The 21,846-nt window shown below is 44.6% G+C and overlaps 4 protein-coding genes and 2 pseudogenes across 6 annotated transcripts; all 6 read left to right on the forward strand.

Annotated features, from left to right (window-relative positions):
- The first annotated feature begins 3,717 nt into the window (after nt 1-3,717).
- LOC103292112 (ADP-ribosylation factor 1-like) lies at nt 3,718-4,716 on the forward strand. The gene has a single exon (XM_008148299.3). It carries the CDS (start codon nt 3,777-3,779, stop codon nt 4,314-4,316), a length of 540 nt encoding a protein of 179 aa, XP_008146521.2. The 5' UTR covers nt 3,718-3,776; the 3' UTR covers nt 4,317-4,716.
- Nucleotides 4,717-7,146: 2,430 nt separating this feature from the next.
- On the forward strand, nt 7,147-8,303 carry LOC129150590 (ADP-ribosylation factor 1-like). The gene has a single exon (XM_054722463.1). It carries the CDS (start codon nt 7,345-7,347, stop codon nt 7,882-7,884), a length of 540 nt encoding a protein of 179 aa, XP_054578438.1. The 5' UTR covers nt 7,147-7,344; the 3' UTR covers nt 7,885-8,303.
- Nucleotides 8,304-8,612: 309 nt separating this feature from the next.
- Nucleotides 8,613-9,883, forward strand: LOC103299370 (glyceraldehyde-3-phosphate dehydrogenase-like; annotated as a pseudogene).
- Nucleotides 9,884-15,712: 5,829 nt separating this feature from the next.
- Nucleotides 15,713-16,773, forward strand: LOC103292008 (ADP-ribosylation factor 1-like). 2 transcript variants are annotated; one of them, XM_054722461.1, is made up of 2 exons: nt 15,713-15,867; nt 15,970-16,773. In XM_054722461.1, exons 1-2 carry the CDS (start codon nt 15,720-15,722, stop codon nt 16,257-16,259), a joined length of 438 nt encoding a protein of 145 aa, XP_054578436.1. In that variant the 5' UTR covers nt 15,713-15,719; the 3' UTR covers nt 16,260-16,773. The 2 variants fall into 2 exon arrangements, with proteins under 2 accessions (XP_054578436.1, XP_008146424.2); XM_008148202.3 differs by having other exon boundaries at nt 15,713-16,773.
- A 1,394-nt stretch (nt 16,774-18,167) lies between these two features.
- On the forward strand, nt 18,168-18,720 carry LOC103292199 (ADP-ribosylation factor 1-like). 2 transcript variants are annotated; one of them, XM_054722462.1, is made up of 2 exons: nt 18,168-18,328; nt 18,440-18,720. In XM_054722462.1, the coding sequence occupies exons 1-2, from the start codon at nt 18,181-18,183 to the stop codon at nt 18,718-18,720; spliced, it is 429 nt and encodes a 142-aa protein (XP_054578437.1). In that variant the 5' UTR covers nt 18,168-18,180. The 2 variants fall into 2 exon arrangements, with proteins under 2 accessions (XP_054578437.1, XP_008146631.1); XM_008148409.3 differs by having other exon boundaries at nt 18,168-18,720.
- Nucleotides 18,721-20,759: 2,039 nt separating this feature from the next.
- Nucleotides 20,760-21,260, forward strand: LOC103292291 (ATP synthase F(0) complex subunit C2, mitochondrial-like; annotated as a pseudogene).
- Nucleotides 21,261-21,846: the final 586 nt, after the last annotated feature.

Raw genomic sequence — 21,846 nt, forward strand, 5'->3', positions numbered from 1 at the left:
TTGTGTAGTTAAGTGTGGTATTGTTGGGTCATAAATAACTCTATGTTTAACAATTTGAGGAATTAATAAACTGTTTTCCAAAGCAGCAGCACCATTTTTTAACTCCACCAACAGTGTATAAGAGCTCTAATTTCTCCACACCCTCACCAGCATCTGCCATTCTCTTCTTTATTCTAGCAAGCCTAGTGAATGTGAAATACTATCTCTTAGTGGTTTTTATTTGCATTTCACTAATCCTATATAATAAAAGGCTAATATGCAAATGGTCGTGACGCCCTCACACTGTAACAACCAATCAGCAGGAGGCTGCGTATGCTGTGCGGCAGGCGTGGGTGGGCAGGGCTGCGTGCATGGTAAGGTGCACATGGGTGGGTGGGGACTTGATGCCTGGCGCCAGCAGGGGACATGAGGCTGCGTTATTTTCATGTACATTTTACTAATTTTCTCTCATCTCTGACACTTCTGTTATAGAAAAAGGGCAAATAGCAATATTAAAATAGTCCCTCTAATTAATTCCCTTTTAATGTGCACAAATTTTGTGCACTGGGCCACTAGTAACTAATGACATTGAACATCTTTTCATGTACTTATTGACCATTTGTATATCTTCTTTGGAGAAATGTGTATTAAAATCCTTTGCCCATTTTTAAAGTGGGGGTATTTGTCTTTTTATTGTAGGGTTGTAAGAGTTCTTTATATATTCTGGATATGAATGCCTTTTCAGATATGTAAGTCACAAATAATTTCTCCCTTCAGTGCATTGGGTTCTATCCTTAACTCTAAACCTTGGCAAATTATTTCATTTTTGTCATCTGGAAAATGAATGGGTTCAGAAGTTTGTAGGATTTACAAATTAGGGTGCATATACCCTGGGAGCAGACATCTGTAACCCAGGAGTAGAAGGCACCAAGGATTCATGTAGTTCATCTTCTAAAATGCCAATATTATTTGAAGATTTTAGGGTAAGCAGAATCTTGATTTTCCATGTGTGAAAGTATAGAGAGAAGAAAAACTGCGCTGAGCAAACAGAAATGTTGACATTTTTAGAACCAGGTGGCAATGGTATTGCAGTATGTCAAAGTAATCTGGGAGAGTGGACTTTAGAAAGATAAATCGTGCCTGATCATTGGAAACTGAGAGCTGAGCCTTCAAAAGCTTTTAAAAGTTATTTTATGGCTTTTAACTTTTGATCACTTAAAAATCATTAGCTCATAGCCCTGGCCAGTGTTTCTCACTGGTTAGAGTGTCAGCCTTCACACCGAAAGGTTGCAGGTTCGCTCCCCGCCCCTGGTAGGAGTGCATGCAGGGTACATGCAGGAGGCACCCCTCCCTTCTTTCCACTCTCTCTGAAAAAGCAATGGGAAAAATAAAAAATAAATATTTTAAATCATTAACTCACACAAATGAGCTTACCTTCCTGCTGCCATTGTTTTTTGTTTTTTATTAATTTTATTTACTGGATTGTGTTTAGTTCCATTTCCTATCATGGTCAGTTCCCTGAAAATACAAATAGGTTTAAGATCATGGTTGTTGTTTTTTATTGCTGGTATCATTTTTTTAATTTACTTCTCAGAGTAGAATAATTTTGTAAAACTAAATATTCTACACCAAACATGAATAGGTAGTTAAACACAGGATGTTGAAGTAAAACAGTTAAAAGGAAAAAACAGGCAAAATAATAAGGGGATTTCAGAATAACCTGAAATGACCGACGGTTGAAACAAACATTGCATTGGTTGTCTGGGGTACCCCAAGATGAATTTGAGGGGACAGAAGATGATAATAAATACCACCTCTACAGCCACAACTAATGAATCATTAGGAAGGAGTATAGGCTATTCTCAGCTATTTATTTAAAATATGTGCACAAAGCAAAACCTTACGGTTTTTTCTGCCATAATACTTTAAATTTTCAATAGCCTTTTATATATTCTTTTCTTTTTTTAATAGCATCTTGATTTGTTTCATGAATGTACTGTCCTCCTAATGCCCAGAGGCTATTAAGTAGAGGGGCTCTTTAAAACCTTCCATTCTGTCTCTGTGTCCTGCAAATTCTTTTTATTCCTGTTTGTTTTGAGCCTCAAAAATCTGGTGATCCTTGCCTGACTGTGGACACTTTAGTATAGCAATAAGAATCTGATTGTAAGCTCTGATTGTAAAAAATAACAACTTTCTTTAGGCATTTCAAGATATGTCTTTCATAGGATATGCATTTCTTTCTTTCTTTTTTTTTTATCCTCACCTGAGGATATGTTTCCATTGACTTTTATCCTCACCTGAGGATATGTTTCCATTGACTTTTAGAGAATGTGTGCATGCAAGTGTTATTGGCTAGTGGGTATCAATATTGGATGATATGGCCGGGCTATGTCTTAAAAAACCTTGGTGTCAGGATTTAACCTAATCAAATCATATGCACTTATTGTACATGTAAAGAATAACTGTAATATGTTAACTTATTAGTTAAGCTAAAATATCAACCTTTTTTCTCCCCTGAAACTCAAAAAACTAATCATATCATTTTAGATATAACACTTATAGCAATGAGTCATATTTGGCTGCAAATCATAATCAATATCTCAGGGAAAATTTGGCAAAACGTCAACATCACAACTTCATTTTGAGCTTCTCTGTGAAGGTGGTTGTGGTTATTTTTCTGCTGTGCATTTCAAATATTCTTTTGGTCTTTCTCTGTATGGTCAGGAATATTTTAAAATGACATAACTAAGGGAATATCAGTGTTATCTTCTTGTACAAATCTTAAATTTTTAAGGATAAAATAAGAACATGGTAAAGATAACTCAGGCAATGTTGATTTGATTGTTTTGTAAAAATCCTCAATCTTTCTGGATGTTAGAAGGACATGGAAATGTTCTTTCTTAAGAAGAATTAACAGAAAATCATCAGCCACATCTCACTTTTGTTTTTATGTTCTGGGGTTTTAAACTACAAAAAAAAAATCTCTACATAACTTTACTTGGGCTTGAAAATTATAATTACTTCTCTAAAACAAGTATTCATTCTGTAACCTTTTAACATCATGCAGTAGAAAGAGCCCTAGTGGCTGAAATTCTGCTTTATCATATCACCCTAAGTCCAAATACTGTAAAAATTGGGGGACTTCTTTTGAGTGGCTAAGTGGTTGAGCATGGACCCAGGCACCAAAAGGTTACCGATTTGATTCCTGGTCACTGCACATACCAGATTTCAGGTTCATCCCCCATACTAAACAGGAGGGATCACCAGAGTTTCCATAGGTTATCTCATTTCCCTTGGATTCCTGGAATTGCAGGGACAAAAAGAATAATGCTTTATACATTATGCAATGTCCTGGGTTGGCCAAACTTCTCAAAGTAGTCCCTGAAGTGGTCCTCAACGATTCCTTAGGTGCCTTACCACTGGGGGTCATCATCATAGTCAGGAGCCACCCAGAGGAGTGTCTAGTAAGAGTTCTGTAGATCCAAGATGAGGGTGATGAATCATCTAATCTAGACCAATTGAAACTGCACCTGTTCTCTCTCTGGACTTTGAACTTTAGATAAACAGTAAGTTAGTTGATAGTGACAGTGGAAGTGGAAATACACAAAAGCACAAACAGAAAGAGTGGCTGAGTCTCAGCAATGACAGAGCATTAGAGTAAGGATCAACAAACGTCTGTTAAGAATGACAAAACAGAGCCAACACCTGGCTCAGAGCAGCAGCAGCAACAGCAGCCGCAGCAGCACCGTGGCTGCCAAGGATTTCTCTGGCCAGTGTCTCTCCCTCTGGTCTACAGCATGGGAAATATCTTTGCAAACCTCTTCAAGGGCCTTTTCGGCAAAAAAGAAATGCGCATTCTCATGGTGGGCCTGGACGCTTCTGGAAAGACTACCATCCTGTACAAACTGAAGCTGGGTGAGGTCGTGACCACCACTCCCACGACAGGTTTCTATGTGGAGACTGTGGAGTATAAGAACATCAGCTTTGTCATGTGGGATGTAAACAGCCAGGACAAGATCCGGGTTCTGTGGAGCAAATACTGCCCAGGCAGACATGGTCTCATCTTTGTGGTTGACAGCACTGACCATGAGCGCATGGATGAGGCCAGACAGGAGATGATGCGGATGATGACAGAGCTGAAGGATGTTGTCCTGCTCGTGCTTGCAAACAAGCAGGACCTCCCCAATGCCATGAACACAGCTGAGATCACAGACAAGCTGGGCCTGCACTCTCTGCACAACAGGAACTGGTACCTACAGGCCACCTCTGCCATCACTGGGGCTGGGCTCTATGAGGGACTGGACTGGCTGTCCAATCAGTTCCAGAACCAGAACTGAGCCACACTCCTCTCTTCCCCCTCACTCCCTCCTTCACCCTTGCTTTCATGTCCGTGTGGCAGATGTACCTCTGTGGTGTGAGTGCCAGAAGCTGTCCCCATGGTTGGTCTCCGTGTGCTTCCTCATGCTGTGTATGTGCAGATGCAGCCTACACCCGGGTTTTTATTTAAATAGTTCTCGTTTCCAATGAGGCAGTTTCTGGTACTCACATGCATTATGCAACGGAGGCAGCCAATCAGCCGATCCATGTTTCTCTTTCTCTCTCCAAAAATCAATAAGAACACATATTTGAAAAATTGGAGCACTGCAGTATTTTCTAAAAATGAACTGAGCTGTCTTTCTCATGGGATTTTAGCTGACTAGAAGGACAGGATTAAATTGACTATTCTGGTATCTGAAAATAAAGATTTGACACAGTATGTTTCAATTCATTTTCTTTATTTTAAACTAGGGGCCTGGTGCATGGAACTCATGCACTGGGGGTGTGGGGGAGGGGGAATCCCTCAGCCCAACCTGCCCCCTTTCACATACTGGGAGCCCTCAGGGGATGTCGTACTGACGGCTTAGGCCCGTTCCCCGTGGGGAGCGGGCCTAAGCCACAGTCTGGCCTCCCTTTGTGGCACCAGACACAGGGGAAGGCACCAGCCCCATCACCCAGCTGCTGTAGCCACTGCCAGTCACCACAGCCACCAAGGTGTTTTCATCAACACAGACTCCAGTCCCTTCACCAAGAAAAAATGACAACTTTCTTTAGGCATTTCAAGATATGTCTTTCATAGGATATGCATTTCTTTCTTTCTTTTTTTTTTATCCTCACCTGAGGATATGTTTCCATTGACTTTTAGAGAATGTGGAAGAGAAAGGAAAAGACAGAGAGAAACATCAAAGTGAGAGGGACACTTTGATTGGTTGCCTCCTGCATGAGCCCTGATCTGGGCCCCAGCCAGTGAGGAGCCTGCAACCTAGGTACATGCCCTTGATAGGAATCGAACCCAGACCCTGCTGTTGGCAGGCCGAGGCATTATCCACTGAGTCAAACCGGCTAGGGCAGGATGTGACATTTCTTAGCCCTCCAGCAGTGGACTTTCGTTTTTTTTCTCCAGAAGTGTGGTGGAAAAACCCTAGATCACCTTTTTGGATTCTTATTACCCATGTTACTAAGAATATTACCAGTGGCATACAGGAAGCTTAGCCAATGTGCAGTCAGAAAAGGTGTTTCCTCTATAGTTCACAACAATCGAGGGCTGGGCCCTGCCTAGGCCTAAAGCCTCTGGCTGAAGCTTTAGGCCTGGCCAGGGGCCCTCCAGCTTCCTCTGATCGCCGGTTCCGCCCATGCCCAGGCCTGCCCAGGCCAAAAGCCTCTGGCAGAGGCTTTCGGCCTTGGGCAGGGGACCCCAGCTGCCTGCGATCGATCGCAGGCTCCACTCCTGAGGCTTTTGGCCTTGGGCAGGAGCGGACCCCCAGCTCCCTGCGATCGATCACAGGCTCCGCTCCTGCCCCCTCATTCTGATTGCAGGCTTGGCCTTGCCCAGGAGCCCCCTGCCTCAGGCCCTTCCCGGCCTTACCTCACAGTGACCTGGGTGCCAAGATGTTCCTGGGACACAGGCGCTGGGAATGTATGTATGCAAATTAACCACCACCTCTTTTTGGGTTAATTTGCATACTCACTCTGATTGGCTATGGGCGTAGAGAAGGCACAGTCAATTTACATGTTTGTCTATTATTAGGTAAGATTCCTTGGAAGTAATTTCTTATTTTCTAAAAATGTCAAATGAAATAACCAAAGGTAAATAGACTGATTGGAGGCAGTGATTTCCATGGAGGTAAACAAATTTCCATGTTTTTATACTGAACAAGAGTAAGAACACTTTTTTTCTATCAGGGGTTCATAAGCAAGTAAAAAACAACTTAATTATTTGGGGGTTCTTTTGTTTTTGAGAGACAAACAAAACCTGCAATTAATTTAACTTTAAAATTAAGAACATCAAAAATAAAACTTTACTAAACCATGGAAATAAATTTTCTCTTTAAATTGCCCCTTTTGGATTTTCATATTCCTGTCATTTCTCTCCAAATGAACCCGACTGAAAGTCCTGGAGCCATCTCTTTTATTCTACCTTCTTCTTACGCCTCACTTTCATACTTCTAGCCTATCTCTACTAGATTCATGTTGTCAGTCACTGAGTCCCAGGATTATATTCCCATGTGCACCATTCCATTTCCTCTGAATATCTTAGCCTGCGTCCTCAGGTGTCTCACTGTTAAGTTATTGCCACTTGTCTCACTGCCTCCAATCTCTGGGGCAGTTTCAAGCTTATTTGCCTAAAGGGTCAGGTAAGTACAGAGTAAAATGAGCTGGATGAGCTCAGGCCTCTTTAAAAGTCTCTACTCAGCTCTGGTCAATTGTTGCTTCATCAGGGATGATGGGGCAGTATTGAGAGAAATCCAACTTTCCAAGAAAAGCCAGAGATTCCCCAGAGTTTCCATAGGCCCTCTCACGTCCCTTGGATTCCTAGAATTGCAGAGACAAAAAGAAGGATGCTCTGTGCCTGGGAGATAGGTTATACGAGGCACTGGGTTGGCCAAACTTCTTGAAGTGGTCCCTGAACTTGTCCTCTATGACTCCTTACAGATAGGTACCTTGCCACCCTGGCTCATTATCCTAGCCAAGTACCACCCAGAGGAGTGTCTAGTAAGAGTTCTGTTGAACCAGGATGAGGGTGATGAATCATCTAATCTAGACCAATTGAAACTGCTCTCTCTCTGTTCTCTCTCTGGACTTTGAACTTTAGATAAACAGTAAGTTAGTTGATAGTGACATGGAAGTGGAAATACACAAAAGCACAAACAGAAAGAGTGGCTGAGTCACAGCAATGACAGAGCATTGAGTAAGGATCAACAAACGTCTGTTAAGAATGACTAAACAGAGCCAACGCCTGGCTCAGAGCAGCAGCAGCAGCCGCAGCAGCAGCAGCACCGTGGCTGCCAAGGATTTCTCTGGCCATCGTCTCTCCCTCTGGTCTACAGCATGGGAAATATCTTTGCAAACCTCTTCAAGGGCCTTTTCGGCAAAAAAGAAATGCGCATTCTCATGGTGGGCCTGGACGCTTCTGGAAAGACTACCATCCTGTACAAACTGAAGCTGGGTGAGGTCGTGACCACCATTCCCACGATAGGTTTCAATTTGGAGACTGTGGAGTATAAGAACATCAGCTTTGTCGTGTGGGACGTACACAGCCAGGACAAGAGCCGGATTTTTTGGAGCCAATACTGCCCAGGCAGACATGGTCTCATCTTTGTGGTTGACAGCACTGACCATGAGCGCATGGATGAGGCCAGACAGGAGATGATGCGGATGATGACAGAGCTGAAGGATGTTGTCCTGCTCGTGCTTGCAAACAAGCAGGACCTCCCCAATGCCATGAACACAGCTGAGATCACAGACAAGCTGGGCCTGCACTCTCTGCACAACAGGAACTGGTACCTACAGGCCACCTCTGCCATCACTGGGGCTGGGCTCTATGAGGGACTGGACTGGCTGTCCAATCAGTTCCAGAACCAGAACTGAGCCACACTCCTCTCTTCCCCCTCACTCCCTCCTTCACCCTTGCTTTCATGTCCGTGTGGCAGATGTACCTCTGTGGTGTGAGTGCCAGAAGCTGTCCCCATGGTTGGTCTCCGTGTGCTTCCTCATGCTGTGTATGTGCAGATGCAGCCTACACCCGGGTTTTTATTTAAATAGTTCTCGTTTCCAATGAGGCAGTTTCTGGTACTCACATGCATTATGCAACGGAGGCAGCCAATCAGCCGATCCATGTTTCTCTTTCTCTCTCCAAAAATCAATAAGAACACATATTTGAAAAATTGGAGCACTGCAGTATTTTCTAAAAATGAACTGAGCTGTCTTTCTCATGGGATTTTAGCTGACTAGAAGGACAAGATTAAATGGAATATTCTGGCATCTGAAAATAAAGATTTGACACGGTATGTTTCAATCCATTTTCTTTCTTTTAAATTCCTTGGAAGTAATTTCTTATTTTCTGAAAATGTCAAATGAAATAACCAAAGGTAAATAGACTGATTGGAGGCAGTGATTTCCATGGAGGTAAACAAATTTCCATGTTTTTATACTGAACAAGAGTAAGAACATTTTTTTCTATCAGGGGTTCATTGGCAAGTAAAAAACAACTTAATTATTTGGGGGTTCTTTTGTTTTTGAGAGACAAACAAAACCTGCAATTAATTTGACTTTAAAATTAAGAACATCAAAAATAAAACTTTACTAAACCATGGAAATAAATTTTCTCTTTAAATTGCCCCTTTTGAGACAGCCTCTCCTCCTGCGCTGTGCCAGCAACCACAACCCTGACACACGATGGTGAAGGTCGGAGTGAACGGATTTGGCCACATTGGGCGCCTGGTCACCAGGGCTGCTTTTAACTCTGGCAAAGTGGATATTGTCGCCATCAATGACCCCTTCATTGACCTCAACTACATGGTCTACATGTTCCAGTATGATTCTACTCATGACAAGTTCAAAGGCACCGTCAAGGCTGAGAACGGGAAGCTTGTCATCAATGGAAAGTCCATCTCCATCTTCTAGGAGCGAGATCCCGCCAACATCAAATGGGGTGATGCTGGTGCTGAGTATGTTGGGGAGCCCACTGGTGTCTTCACTACCATGGAGAAGGCTGGGGCTCACTTGAAGGGCGGAGCCAAGAGGGTCATCATCTCTGCCCCTTCTGCGGATGCCCCCATGTTTGTGATGGGTGTGAACCATGACAAGTATGACAACTCCCTCAAGATTGTCAGCAATGCCTCCTGCACCACCAACTGCTTGGCCCCCCTGGCCAAGGTCATCCATGACAACTTTGGCATCGTGGAGGGACTCATGACCACAGTCCATGCCATCACCGCCACCCAGAAGACCGTGGACGGCCCCTCTGGGAAGCTGTGGCGTGATGGCCGAGGGGCTGCCCAGAACATCATCCCTGCTTCTACTGGCGCTGCCAAGGCTGTGGGCAAGGTCATCCCTGAGCTGAATGGGAAGCTCACTGGCATGGCCTTCCATGTCCCCACCCCCAACGTGTCGGTTGTGGATCTGACCTGCCGCCTGGAGAAAGCTGCCAAATACGATGACATCAAGAAGGTAGTGAAGCAGGCATCAGAGGGCCCCCTCAAGGGCATCCTGGGCTACACTGAGGACCAGGTTGTCTCCTGCGACTTTAACAGTGATACCCACTCCTCCACCTTTGATGCTGGGACTGGCATTGCCCTCAATGACCACTTTGTCAAGCTCGTTTCCTGGTATGACAATGAATTTGGCTACAGCAACAGGGTGGTGGACCTCATGGTCCACATGGCCTCCAAGGAGTAAGAGCCCCCTGGACCACCAGCCCCAGCAAGAGGAAGAGAGCCCTCCGCTGCTGGGGAGTCCTGGCCCCAGATCAGTCCCCCGACACTGAGAATATCATGACCACCGTTTCCATCCCAGACCCCCTGAAGAAGGGGAGGGGCGTAGGGAGCCCTACTTTGTCGTGCACCATCAATAAAGTTCACTGTACCCAGCCAAATAAATAAATAAATAAATAAAATTGCCCCTTTTGGATTTTCATATTCCTGTCATTTATCTCCAAATGAAACCGATTGAAAGTCCTGGAGCCATCTCTTTTATTCTACCTTCTTCATACGCCTCACTTTCATACTTCTAGCCTATCTCCACTAGATTCATGTTGTCAGTCACTGAGTCCCAGGATTGTATTCCCATGTGCACCATTCCATTTCCTCTGAATATCTTAGCCTGCGTCCTCAGGTGTCTCACTGTTAAGTTATTGCCATTTGTCTCACTGCCTCCAATCTCTGGGGCAGTTTCAAGCTTATTTGCCTCAAGTCAGGTAAGTAAAGAGTGAAATGAGCTGGATGAGCACAGGCCTCTTTAAAAGTCTCTACTCAGCTCCAGTCAATTGTTGCTTCATCAGGGATGATGGGGCAGTATTGAGAGAAATCCAACTTTCCAAGAAAAGCCAGAGATTCCCAGAGTTTCCACAGGCCCTCTCACTTCCCTTGGATTCCTAGAATTGCAGGGACAAAGAGAAGGATGCTCTGTGCCTGGGAGATAGGTTATGCAAGGTACTGGGTTGGCCAAACTTTTTTTGGGGGGGAGGGGGGATAATTTTTGTTAATTTAATAAATCTTTATTGTTCAGATTATTACAGTTGTTCCTCTTTTTCCCCCCATAGTTCCCCTCCACCCAGTTCCCATCCCACCCTCTGCCCTTACCTCCCCCCACTGTCCTCATCCATAGGTGTATTATTTTTTCCAGTCTCTTCCTGCACCCCCCATACTCCTTTCCCCTGAGAGTTGTTAGTCCACTCCCTTTCTATGCCCCTGATTCTATTATATTCACCCATTTATTCTGTTCATCAGATTTTTTTTTTTTTTTTAAATATATTTTATTGATTTTTTTACAGAGAGGAAGAGAGAGGGATAGAGAGCTAGAAACATTGATGAGAGAGAAACATCGACCAGCTGCCTCCTGCACACTCCCTACTGGGGATGTGCCCGCAATCAATGTACATGCCCTTGACCGGAATCGAACCTGGGACCCTTCAGTCCGCAGACCGACGCTCTATCCACTGAGCCAAACCGGTTTCGGCTGTTCATCAGATTTTTAATTCACTTGATTTTTAGATTCACTTGTTGATAGATATGTATTTGTTGTTCATAATTTTTATCTTTACCTTTTTCTTCTTATTCCTCTTCTTAAGGAATACCTTTCAGCATTTCATATAATACTGGTTTGGTGGTGATGAACTCCTTTAGCTTTTTCTTATCTGTGAAGCTCTTTAGCTGACCTTCAATTCTGAATGTCAGCTTGGCTGGGTAGAGTAGTCTTGGTTGAGGGTTCTTGCTATTCATCACTTTGAATATTTCTTGCCACTCCCATCTGGCCTGCATAGTTTCTGTTGAGAAATCAGCTGAAAATCGTATGGGTACTCCCTTGTAGGTAATTAACTGTTTTTCTCTTGCTGCTTTTAACATTTTCTCTTTGTCTTTTGCTCTTGGCATTTTAATTATTATGTGTCTTGGTGTGGTCCTCTTTGGATTCCTTTTGTTTGGGGTTCTGTGCGCTTCCTGGACTTGTAAGTCTATTTCTTTCACCAGGTGGGGGAAGTTTTCGATCATTATTTCTTCAAATAGATTTTTAGTATATTGTTGTCTCTCTTCTTCTGGCACCCACATAATTCAGATGTTGGTAAACTTGAAGTTGTTCCAGAGGCTTCTTACACTATCTTCATATTTTTTTATTCTTTTTGCTTTTCCAGTTGAGTGTTTTTTGCTTCTTTGTATTTCAAATCTTATTTATTTATTTATTTATTTAAATTTAATAAATCTTTATTGTTCAGATTATTACAATTGTTTCTCCTTTTTTCTCCCCATATCTCCCCACCACCCAGTTCCCACACCCCTCTGCCCTTACATCCCCATGCTGTCCTTATCCATAAGAGTATGATTTTTTTCCAGTCTCTTCCCGTACCCCCCACACAAACACCCCTTTCCCCATGAGAATTATCAATCCACTTCCATTCTATGCCTCTGATTCTATTATGTTCACCAGTTTATTCTGTTCCTCGGATTTTTAATTCACTTGATTTTTAGATTCACTTGTTGATAGATATGTATTTGTTGTTCATAATTTTTATCTTTACCTTTTTCTTCTTATTCCTCTTCTTAAGGAATACCTTTCAGCATTTCATATAATACTGGTTTGGTGGTGATGAACTCCTTTAGCTTTTTCTTATCTGTGAAGCTCTTTATCTGCCCTTCAATTCTGAATGATAACTTTGCTGGGTAGAGTAGTCTTGGTTGAGGGTTCTTGCTATTCATCACTTTGAATATTTCTTGCCACTCCCATCTGGCCTGCATAGTTTCTGTTGAGAAATCAGCTGAAAATCGTATGGGTGCTCCCTTGTAGGTACTAACTGTTTTTCTCTTGCTGCTTGTAAGATTCACTCTTTGTCTTTTGCCCTTGGCATTTTAATTATGATATGTCTTAGTGTGGTCCTCTTTGGATTCCTTTTGTTGGGGTTCTGTGTGCTTCCTGGACTTGTAAGTCTATTTCTTTCATCAGGTGGGGGAAGTTTTCGGTCATTATTTCTTCAAATAGGTTTTCAGCATCTTGCTCTTTCTTTTCTTCTGGCACCCCCATAATTCTGATGTTGGTACACTTGAAGTTGTCCCAGAGGCTTCTTACACTATCTTCAACTTTCTGAATTCTCTTCTCTTCTTGCTTCTCTGGAGAAGTGTCCTTTGCCTCTTTGTATTCCAAATCTTTGACTTGATTCTTGCGTTCCTCTAGTCTGCTGTTGGATCTCTGTATAATATTTTTTATTTCAGTCAGTGTATGTTTAATTTCTAGTTGGTCTTTTTCATATCCTCGAGGGTCTCATTAAATTTATCGGCCTTTTCCATGAAATTCTTGAAAAACCTTATAACCGTGGTTTTGAACTCTATGTCCATTTGTTTGTTCTCCTCCATTTCTTTCGTTTGGGATCTGTTTCCTTGACTCCTCATTTTCGCTGCTTCCCTGAGTTGGTTGGGTAGCTTTGTGTGCTAGGTGTCCTATTGGTTCAACGGGTCAGCCTCCCAGTTTCCTGAGGTGGACACTCTTGGTGTACCCCTTTATGGACTGTGTGTACAGCATTGTTGTAGTTAAGTCTTGATTATTGTTGGTGTCACTGGGAGGAAATGACCTCCAGGCCAATTGGCTGTGAGGACCCGCTGTGTCTATAACAGAAGAATTGCTGTGCTGGAGACATGTTTATGGGGCAGGACTTGTTCCAGTAGGGCTTTGGTGCTCACTGAGTCTGCCTCTTGAATGTGTCCCTTATGAGAGTGGTTGAAATCTGGTGTCGTCTCACACTGACCATTAGATACGCTAGTGTCTGGATCTCCAATGGGGTGCAGGTCAGCTACTGTCTGAGGCCCCCCAGCAGGAGCTACAGCAAGAACTACAGTTTTCTCCTCTTTGCTTGGGCGGTTTTGGAGCAGTCTGACTGAAGCTGCAGTTAATTTGGTTAAGCTGCCACAGAACAGGCCATTTATATGCAAAAGCCGCTGTGTGGAGCCTGAGCAGGTTTGTAGAATGTGCGGGGCAGGGTCTCAGGGCGTCACTAGGCTAGGGCATGGCAAACAGCGATGGCTGCCGTCAGCCTCCTCTGCCTTTCCGCGTTTCCAAGTCCCTGTGTCCTGCGCTCCAGCGCAGCAAACCCTGATTGTTGGGCGCACCTCTGCAGAAAAGTCACTCTCACTCTCCGACCCGATGGCCGAGAGTCCAGCTTCTCCCCATAGGCATCTGGGTCTCCCGCGTGTCCCCAGAAACTGGATTTCAGAGTGATCGGGAGCTTGTCTCCCTGCGGGTTGAAGAAAAGCCACACACCCAGTCGCCCGCCACCAACCCGATTCGCGTGCCTCCGTACCTCAGCTTTTCAACATTTGTGTTCCTTTCTCTTCTTAGTTGTAAATCTTCCACTCAGCCAGATTTCCCGTGGTTCTGGGTGGTAGACGTTTTGTCTTTTAGTTGTATTTTTGAAATTGTTGTGCGAGGTGGCAGTTTAGTTGTTTAACTTTTCCACCATCTTGGTTCCTTGATGTATTTCAAATCTTTGACTTGATTCTTGCGTTCCTCTAATTTGTTGTTGGGTCTCTGTGTAATATTTTTTATTTCAGTCAGTGTATGTTTAATTTCTAGTTGGTCATTTTCCATATACTTGAGGGTCTCTCTCATATCCTCAAGGGTCTCGCTAAATTTATTGGCCTTTTCTAGGAAATTCTTGAAAAACCTTAAAACCGTGGTTTTTAACTCTATCTCCAGTTGTTTGTTTTCCTCCATTTCCTTTGTTTGTGATCTGTTTCTTTGTCTCTGCATTTTTGCTGCTTCCCTGAGTTGGTAGGGTAGGTTTGTGTGCTAGGTGTCCTATATGGGCCAGTGGCTCAGCCTCCCCAGATATCTGAGGTGGACACTCTTGGTGCACCCCTTTGTGGACTGTATGTACAGCCTTGTTGTAGTTAAGTCTTGATTGTTGTTGGTATCAGTGGGAGGAGTTGACCTCCAGGCCAATTGGCTGTGAGGATCAGCTGTGTCTAGGCCAGGAGACAGCTTTATTCAACTAGACTTGCAAAATTGCAAAAGCCTCTGTGCTCAGCTTGGATGGGGTGGAGTTTCAGGGTGAAATGCTAAGCCTTAGCTTTCCATCAGCCCTGCCCTATGAGGTTCCTGGGTCTCAGTGTCCCTCAGTGTACCTCGGTACTTGCTGTAAGCACCTCTGAGAGAAAGGCACCCTTGAGTTTCACCCGCTGCCAGACAGTCTAGTCTCTCCCCCAGTAAATCTGGATTCCCAGATTCTTGCCCGGAACGGAGGTTCGGTGCAGTCAAAATTGGGGTTCAGCGCAGTCTGGAGCTTTAGTCTCCTTCCCGCTAGGGCAATCCAGCAGCACAGTCAACAGTCTGTCCTCTGCACGCATTCACGTGCACGCCTCTGGACCTCTGCCTTTCGCCACTCCCCTGAGTTTCTGCCTTACAGCCAAGATTCTCCCCATATGAGCCTGGGTCCCCAGGGTCTCTCCCGGAACTGCGGTTTAGTGCAGTCAGAACTGGGGTTCAGCGCAGTCCAGAGCTTTTATCTCCTTCCTGCTAGAGAACGCCAGCCAGGCACTCAGCCGCCCCGTCCTCTCCAGCTCTGTCCTCTTCGTGTACTCGTGTCTACGTACCTCAGGATTTTACAGCTTCTCTTATTTTCCTTGTGGTTTTCTCTTTCCTTTTAGTTGTAGAATTTCCAGTTAGTCAGCTTTCCTATGGTTCTGGATGATGTCCGTTTTGTCTTTTAGTTGTATTTTTGAAATTGTTGTGTGAGGCAGCAGTTTAGGTGTTTACCTATGCCGCCATCTTGGTTTCTTCCTGGCCAAACTTCTTGAAGTGGTCCCTAAGTTGTCCTCAATGACTCCTTACAGATAGGTACCTTGCCACCCTGGCTCATTATCCTAGCCAAGTACCACCCAGAGGAGTGTCTAGTAAGAGTTCTGTTGAACCAGGATGAGGGTGATGAATCATCTAATCTAGACCAATTGAAACTGCACCTGTTCTCTCTCTGGACTTTGAACTTTAGATAAACAGTAAGTTAGTTGATAGTGACAGTGGAAGTGGAAATACACAAAAGCACAAACAGAAAGAGTGGCTGAGTCTCAGCAATGACAGAGCATTAGAGTAAGGATCAACAAACGCCTGTTAAGAATGACAAAACAGAGCCAACGCCTGGCTCAGAGCAGCAGCAGCAGCCGAAGCCGCAGCAGCACCGTGGCTGCCAAGGATTTATCTGACCATTGTCTCTCCCTCTGGTCTACAGCATGGGAAATATCTTTGCAAACCTCTTCAAGGGCCTTTTCGGCAAAAAAGAAATGCGCATTCTCATGGTTGGCCTGGATGCTTCTGGAAAGACTACCATCCTGTACAAACTGAAGCTGGGTGAGGTCGTGACCACCACTCCCACGACAGGTTTCTATGTGGAGACTGTGGAGTATAAGAACATCAGCTTTGTCATGTGGGATGTAAACAGCCAAGACAAGATGCGGGTTTTTTGGAGCCAATACTGCCCAGGCAGACATGGTCTCATCTTTGTGGTTGACAGCACTGACCATGAGCGCATGGATGAGGCCAGAGAGGAGATGATGCGGATGATGACAGAGCTGAAGGATGTTGTCCTGCTCGTGCTTGCAAACAAGCAGGACCTCCCCAATGCCATGAACACAGCTGAGATCACAGACAAGCTGGGCCTGCACTCTCTGCACAACAGGAACTGGTACCTACAGGCCACCTCTGCCATCACTGGGGCTGGGCTCTATGAGGGACTGGACTGGCTGTCCAATCAGTTCCAGAACCAGAACTGAGCCACACTCCTCTCTTCCCCCTCACTCCCTCCTTCACCCTTGCTTTCATGTCCGTGTGGCAGATGTACCTCTGTGGTGTGAGTGCCAGAAGCTGTCCCCATGGTTGGTCTCCGTGTGCTTCCTCATGCTGTGTATGTGCAGATGCAGCCTACACCCGGGTTTTTATTTAAATAGTTCTCGTTTCCAATGAGGCAGTTTCTGGTACTCACATGCATTATGCAACGGAGGCAGCCAATCAGCCGATCCATGTTTCTCTTTCTCTCTCCAAAAATCAATAAGAACACATATTTGAAAAATTGGAGCACTGCAGTATTTTCTAAAAATGAACTGAGCTGTCTTTCTCATGGGATTTTAGCTGACTAGAAGGACAGGATTAAATTGACTATTCTGGGATCTGAAAATAAAGATTTGACACGGTATGTTTCAATCCATTTTCTTTCTTTTAAATTCCTTGGAAGTAATTTCTTATTTTCTGAAAATGTCAAATGAAATAACCAAAGGTAAATAGACTGATTGGAGGCAGTGATTTCCATGGAGGTAAACAAATTTCCACGTTTTTAATATGAACAAGAGTAAGAACATTTTTTTCTATCAGGGGTTCATTTGCAAGTAAAAATCAACTTAATTATTTGGGGGTTCTTTTGTTTTTGAGAGACAAACAATACCTGCAATTAATTTGACTTTAAAATTAAGAATATCAAAAATAAAACTTTACTAAACCATGGAAATAAATTTTCTCTTTAAATTGCCCCTTTTGGATTTTCATATTCCTGTCATTTCTCTCCAAATGAAACCGATTGAAAGTCCTGGAGCCATCTCTTTTATTCTACCTTCTTCTTACGCCTCACTTTCATACTTCTAGCCTATCTCCACTAGACTCATGTTGTCAGTCACTGAGTCCCAGGATTATATTCCCATGTGCACAATTCCATTTCCTCTGAATATCTTAGCCTGCGTCCTCATTTGTCTCACTGTTAAGTTATTGCCATTTGTCTCACTGCCTCCAATCTCTGGGGCAGTTTCAAGCTTATTTGTCTAAAGAGGTCAGGTAAGTAAAGAGTGAAATGAGCTGGATGAGCTCAGGCCTCTTTAAAAGTCTCTACTCAGCCGAAACCGGTTTGGCTCAGTTGGATAGAGCCTGAGTCTGTGGACTGAAAGGTCCCACGTTCGATTCTGGTCAAGGGCATGTACATTGGTTGCGGGCACATCCCCAGTGGGAGGTGTGCAGGAGGCAGCTGGTCGATGTTTCTCTCTCATCGATGTTTCTACCTCTCTCTCCCTTCCTCTCTGTAAAATATCAATAAAATATATATTTTTAAAAAAGTCTCTACTAAGCTCTGGTCAATTGTTGCTTCAACAGGGATGATGGGGCAGTATTGAGAGAAATCCAACTTTCCAAGAAAAGCCAGAGATTCCCAGAGTTCCCACAGGCCCTCTCACTTCCCTTGGATTCCTAGAATTGCAGAGACAAAAAGAAGGATGCTCTGAGCCTGGGAGATAGGTTATGCAAGGTACTGGGTTGGCCAAACTTCTTGAAGTGGTCCCTGAAGTTGTCCTCTATGACTCCATATTGATAGGTACCTTGCCACCCTGGCTCATTATCCTAGCCAAGTACCACCCAGAGGAGTGTCTAGTAAGAGTTCAGTTGAACCAGGATGATGGTGATGAATCATCTAATCTAGACCAATCAAAACTGTCCCAGTCACTTGCTCTCTCTGGACTTTGAACTTTAAACAGTGAGTTAATTGGTAGTGACAGTGCAAGTCTCACAGCAATGAAAAGAATTAGAATAAGGATCAACAAATATCTGCTAAAGAGTGACAAAACAGAACCAATGCCTGGCTCGGAGCAGCAGCAGCAACAGCAGCACCGTGGCTGCCAAGGATTTCTCTGACCAGTGTCTCTCCCTCTGGTCTACAGCATGGGAAATATCTTTGCAAACCTCTTCAAGGGCCTTTTCGGCAAAAAAGAAATGTGCATTCTCATGGTGGGCCTGGATGGTGCTGGGAAGACTACCATCCTGTACAAACTGAAGCTGGGTGAGATCTTGACCACCATCCCCACGATAGGTTTCAACGTGGAGACTGTGAAGTATAAGAACATCAGCTTCGTTGTGTGGGATGCAAGTAGCCAGGACAAGATCCGGCCTCTGTGGCGCCACTGCTGTCCAAACGGACAAGGGCTCATCTTTGTGGTTGACAGCACTGACCAAGAACGCATGGACGAGGCCAGAGAGGCGCTCATGTGGATGATGGTGGAGTTCACGGATATTATCCTGCTCGTGTTTGCAAATAAGCAGGACCTCCCCAATGCCATGAACACAGCTGAGATCACAGACAAGCTGGGCCTGCACTCTCTGCACAACAGAAACTGGTACCTTCAAGCCACCTCTGCCATCACAGGGACTGGGCTCCATGAGGGACTGGACTGGCTGTCCAATCAGTTCCAGAACCGGAACTGAGCTGCACTCCTCTTTCCTCCCCCACACCCTCCTTCACCCTTGCCTTCATGTCCGTGTGGCAGATGTACCTCTGTGGTGTGAGTGCCAGAAGCTGTCCCCATGGTTGGTCTCCGTGTGCTTCCTCATGCTGTGCATGTGCAGATGCATCCTACACCTGGGTTTTTATTTAAATAGTTCTTGTTTCCGGAGTAGAGAACCAAGAACACCTATACTTGCTTCCTCTCACAACCACATCAAAATTACAACTAAAAGGCAGAAGAACTACCACCCAGAACTGCGGGAATGCTGGCTGAGTGGAAGTTCCACAACTAGAGAGGTGAAGAAAGCGCCTTAAGACTGGTAAGAGGTGCGGAGGCGCGGAAAGTGCTGGCACCTGGATGTGCTGCTCTTTTAATCGGGAGGGAGATACAAGTGCCCACTTGCTCTGAACGCCAGTTCCGGGCGAGACTGTGGGGGACCCAGACACATACGGGGAGAAACTGGACTATCTGACACTGGGACAGGAACGTGAGGGCAGCTTTCTCTCAGAGGTGCTTGCACCAATCATTGTCCCTGCAAAGGGTGTGGGACGTGGAGACCTGGGGAACTTTCTGGTGCAGGGCTAACTGGCAGCCATTGATGTTTGCTCTGCCCTGGTGATTCCCAGAGACCCCGCCACACCCAATTTACAACCCCATCCAAGCTGTGCGCATCGGCTTTTTCATATGAATGGCCTGTCCTTTCTCCGCCTAAAACCTGTCAAACTGCAGCTGGGTCAGAAAGCCCCACAGCTTCCAAAAGAAGGCCAAGGCCCGGCAGCAGCAGCCGCTTTGCTTCACAGCTGGACCTCATCTGGGCACTTCCAAACCCCAAACAAAGAGAAGGAATCTGCTCTTTGTCTCTGGGCGGCCCCAGACAGTGGCTGACCTTGCACCTCTTTGGAGATCCAAGAGTCAGTGTACCCAGCGGTGTGAGACCATACCAGATTACAACTCTTCACATCCATAAGAGACACACTCAAGGGGCAGACTCAGTGAGCACCAAAGCCCCACTGAAGCAAGTCCTGCCCCATAAGGGTATCTTCTGCGCAACAGATCTTCCAGTGTAGACACAGATGGTCATCACAGCCAATTGGCCTGGAGGTTAATTCCTCCCAGTGATACCAACAGCAATCAAGGGTTAACGATAACAAGACTGTGCACACAGCCCACAAAGGGGTGCACCAAGAGCGTCTGCCTCAGGTGACTGGAGAGGCTGAGCCACTGCACCCTATAAAACACCTACCACCCAAGGCCTCTCTATCAATTCAAGGAAACTTAGCAGCTACCCAGTACATAGAAACAAACACAGGGAAGCAGCCAAAATGCAGAGACAAAGAAACAAGTCACAAATGAAATAAATGGATGAAAGCAAAATACTGGATATAGAGTTCAAAACCACGGTTATAAGGTTACTCAATAATCTTCTAGAAACCTCCAAGAAATTTAATGAGACCTTCAAGAATATGGAAAAGGACCAATCAGATATTAAGCATACACTGACTGAAATAAAGAATAATATACAGAGATTCAACAGCAGACTAGAGGATCCCAAGAATCAAGTCAAAGATTTAAAATAGGAAGAAGCAAAAATCATGCAACTGGAAAAGCAAAAAGAATCCAAAAATATGAAGATAGTGTAAGGAGCCTCTGGGACAACTTCAAGCGTACCAACATCCGAATTATGGGGGTGCCAGAAGAAGAGAGAGAGCAAGATATTGAAAACCTATTTGAGGAAATAATGACAGAAAACTTACCCCACCTGGTGAAAGAAATAGACTTACAAGTCCAGGAAGCCACAGAGAACCCCAAACAAGAGGAATCCAAGAGGACCACACCAAGACACATCATAAATTAAAATGTCAAGAGCAAAAGACAAAGAGAGAATGTTAAAAACAGCAAGAGAAAAACAATTAGTTACCTGCAAGGGAGTACCCATACAATTGTCAGCTGATTTCTCAACAGAAACTATGCAGGCCAGAAGGGAGTGGCAAGAAATATACAAAGGGCCCTCTCTCATCCCCTCATCCCCTGAAAATGTATGCCTGCACCAAGTTTGTCTCCACCCCCTCCTTGGTCAGGAGTGCCTCTCAGCTGAGCCGGTCAATGTCTGCAGTGGTGCTGAAATGACCAGAGACACTGACAGATGAGAGCCTCAGCAGCTTGGCAGCCCCACGTCCCCTGACCTCGCTTATTTCTAACCGCAGCTTCCAAACCAGTGCCATTTCAAGGGACATCGACACAGCAGCCAAGTTCATTGGGGCTGGGGCTGCCACAGTAGGGGTGGCAGGCTCTGGGGCTGGAATTAGGACTGTGTTTGGGAGCCTCATCATTGGTTATGCCAGGAACCCTTCTCTGAAGCAACTGCTCTTCTACGCCATTCTGGGCTTTGCCCTCTCAGAGGCCATGGGGCTCTTTTGCCTGATGGTGGCCTTTTTCATCCTCTTCGCCATGTGAAGGAGCTGTCTCCGCCTCCCATAGTTCTTTTTCCCGTGTCTTGTCTGCCCAGTATGTTCCTTTTCCTATACTTCCCTAGGCAGCCTGGGGAAAGTGGTTGACTCAGGGTTTGACAAAAGGAAGACAAATAAATACTGTATTAATAAGAAAAAAAAGAAATATACAAAGTGATGAATAGCAAGAACCTACAACCAAGATTACGCGACCTCGCAAAGCTATCATTCAGAATTGAAGGTCAGATAAAGAGCATCACAGACAAGAAAAAGCTAAAGGAGTTCATCACCACCAAATGAGTATTATATGAAATACTGAAGGGTATTCTTTAAGAAGAAGAAGAAAAAGGTAAAGATAAAAAAATTATGAACAACGAAGTGATAACAAATACATATCTATCAACAAGTGAATCTAAAAATCAAATGAATAGAAAACCTGATGAACAGAACAGACTGGTGAATGTAATAGAATCAGGGGCATGCAAAGAGAGCAGACAATTCTCAGGGGGAAAGGGTTGTGGGGGGTAAGGGAAGAGAATGGACAAAGAGCTTACACCTATGGATGAGGTCAGTGTGTGGGGGGAAGGCCTGGAGTGGAGTGGGAACCAGAAGGAGGGGAGCTATGGGGGGGAAAAAAGAGGAACATCTGTAATAATATG

Source organism: Eptesicus fuscus, chromosome 10, assembly GCF_027574615.1.
Source record: "Eptesicus fuscus isolate TK198812 chromosome 10, DD_ASM_mEF_20220401, whole genome shotgun sequence".
Taxonomy (NCBI): Eukaryota; Metazoa; Chordata; class Mammalia; order Chiroptera; family Vespertilionidae; genus Eptesicus; species Eptesicus fuscus.

What these genes read in the sequence shown, in the direction of transcription:
- LOC103292199 (XM_008148409.3), top strand. Translation starts at nt 18,181, where the DNA reads ATGGGAAATATCTTTGCAAACCTCTTCAAGGGCCTTTTCGGCAAAAAA.
- LOC103292112 (XM_008148299.3), top strand. Translation starts at nt 3,777, where the DNA reads ATGGGAAATATCTTTGCAAACCTCTTCAAGGGCCTTTTCGGCAAAAAA.
- LOC103292008 (XM_008148202.3), top strand. Translation starts at nt 15,720, where the DNA reads ATGGGAAATATCTTTGCAAACCTCTTCAAGGGCCTTTTCGGCAAAAAA.
- LOC129150590 (XM_054722463.1), top strand. Translation starts at nt 7,345, where the DNA reads ATGGGAAATATCTTTGCAAACCTCTTCAAGGGCCTTTTCGGCAAAAAA.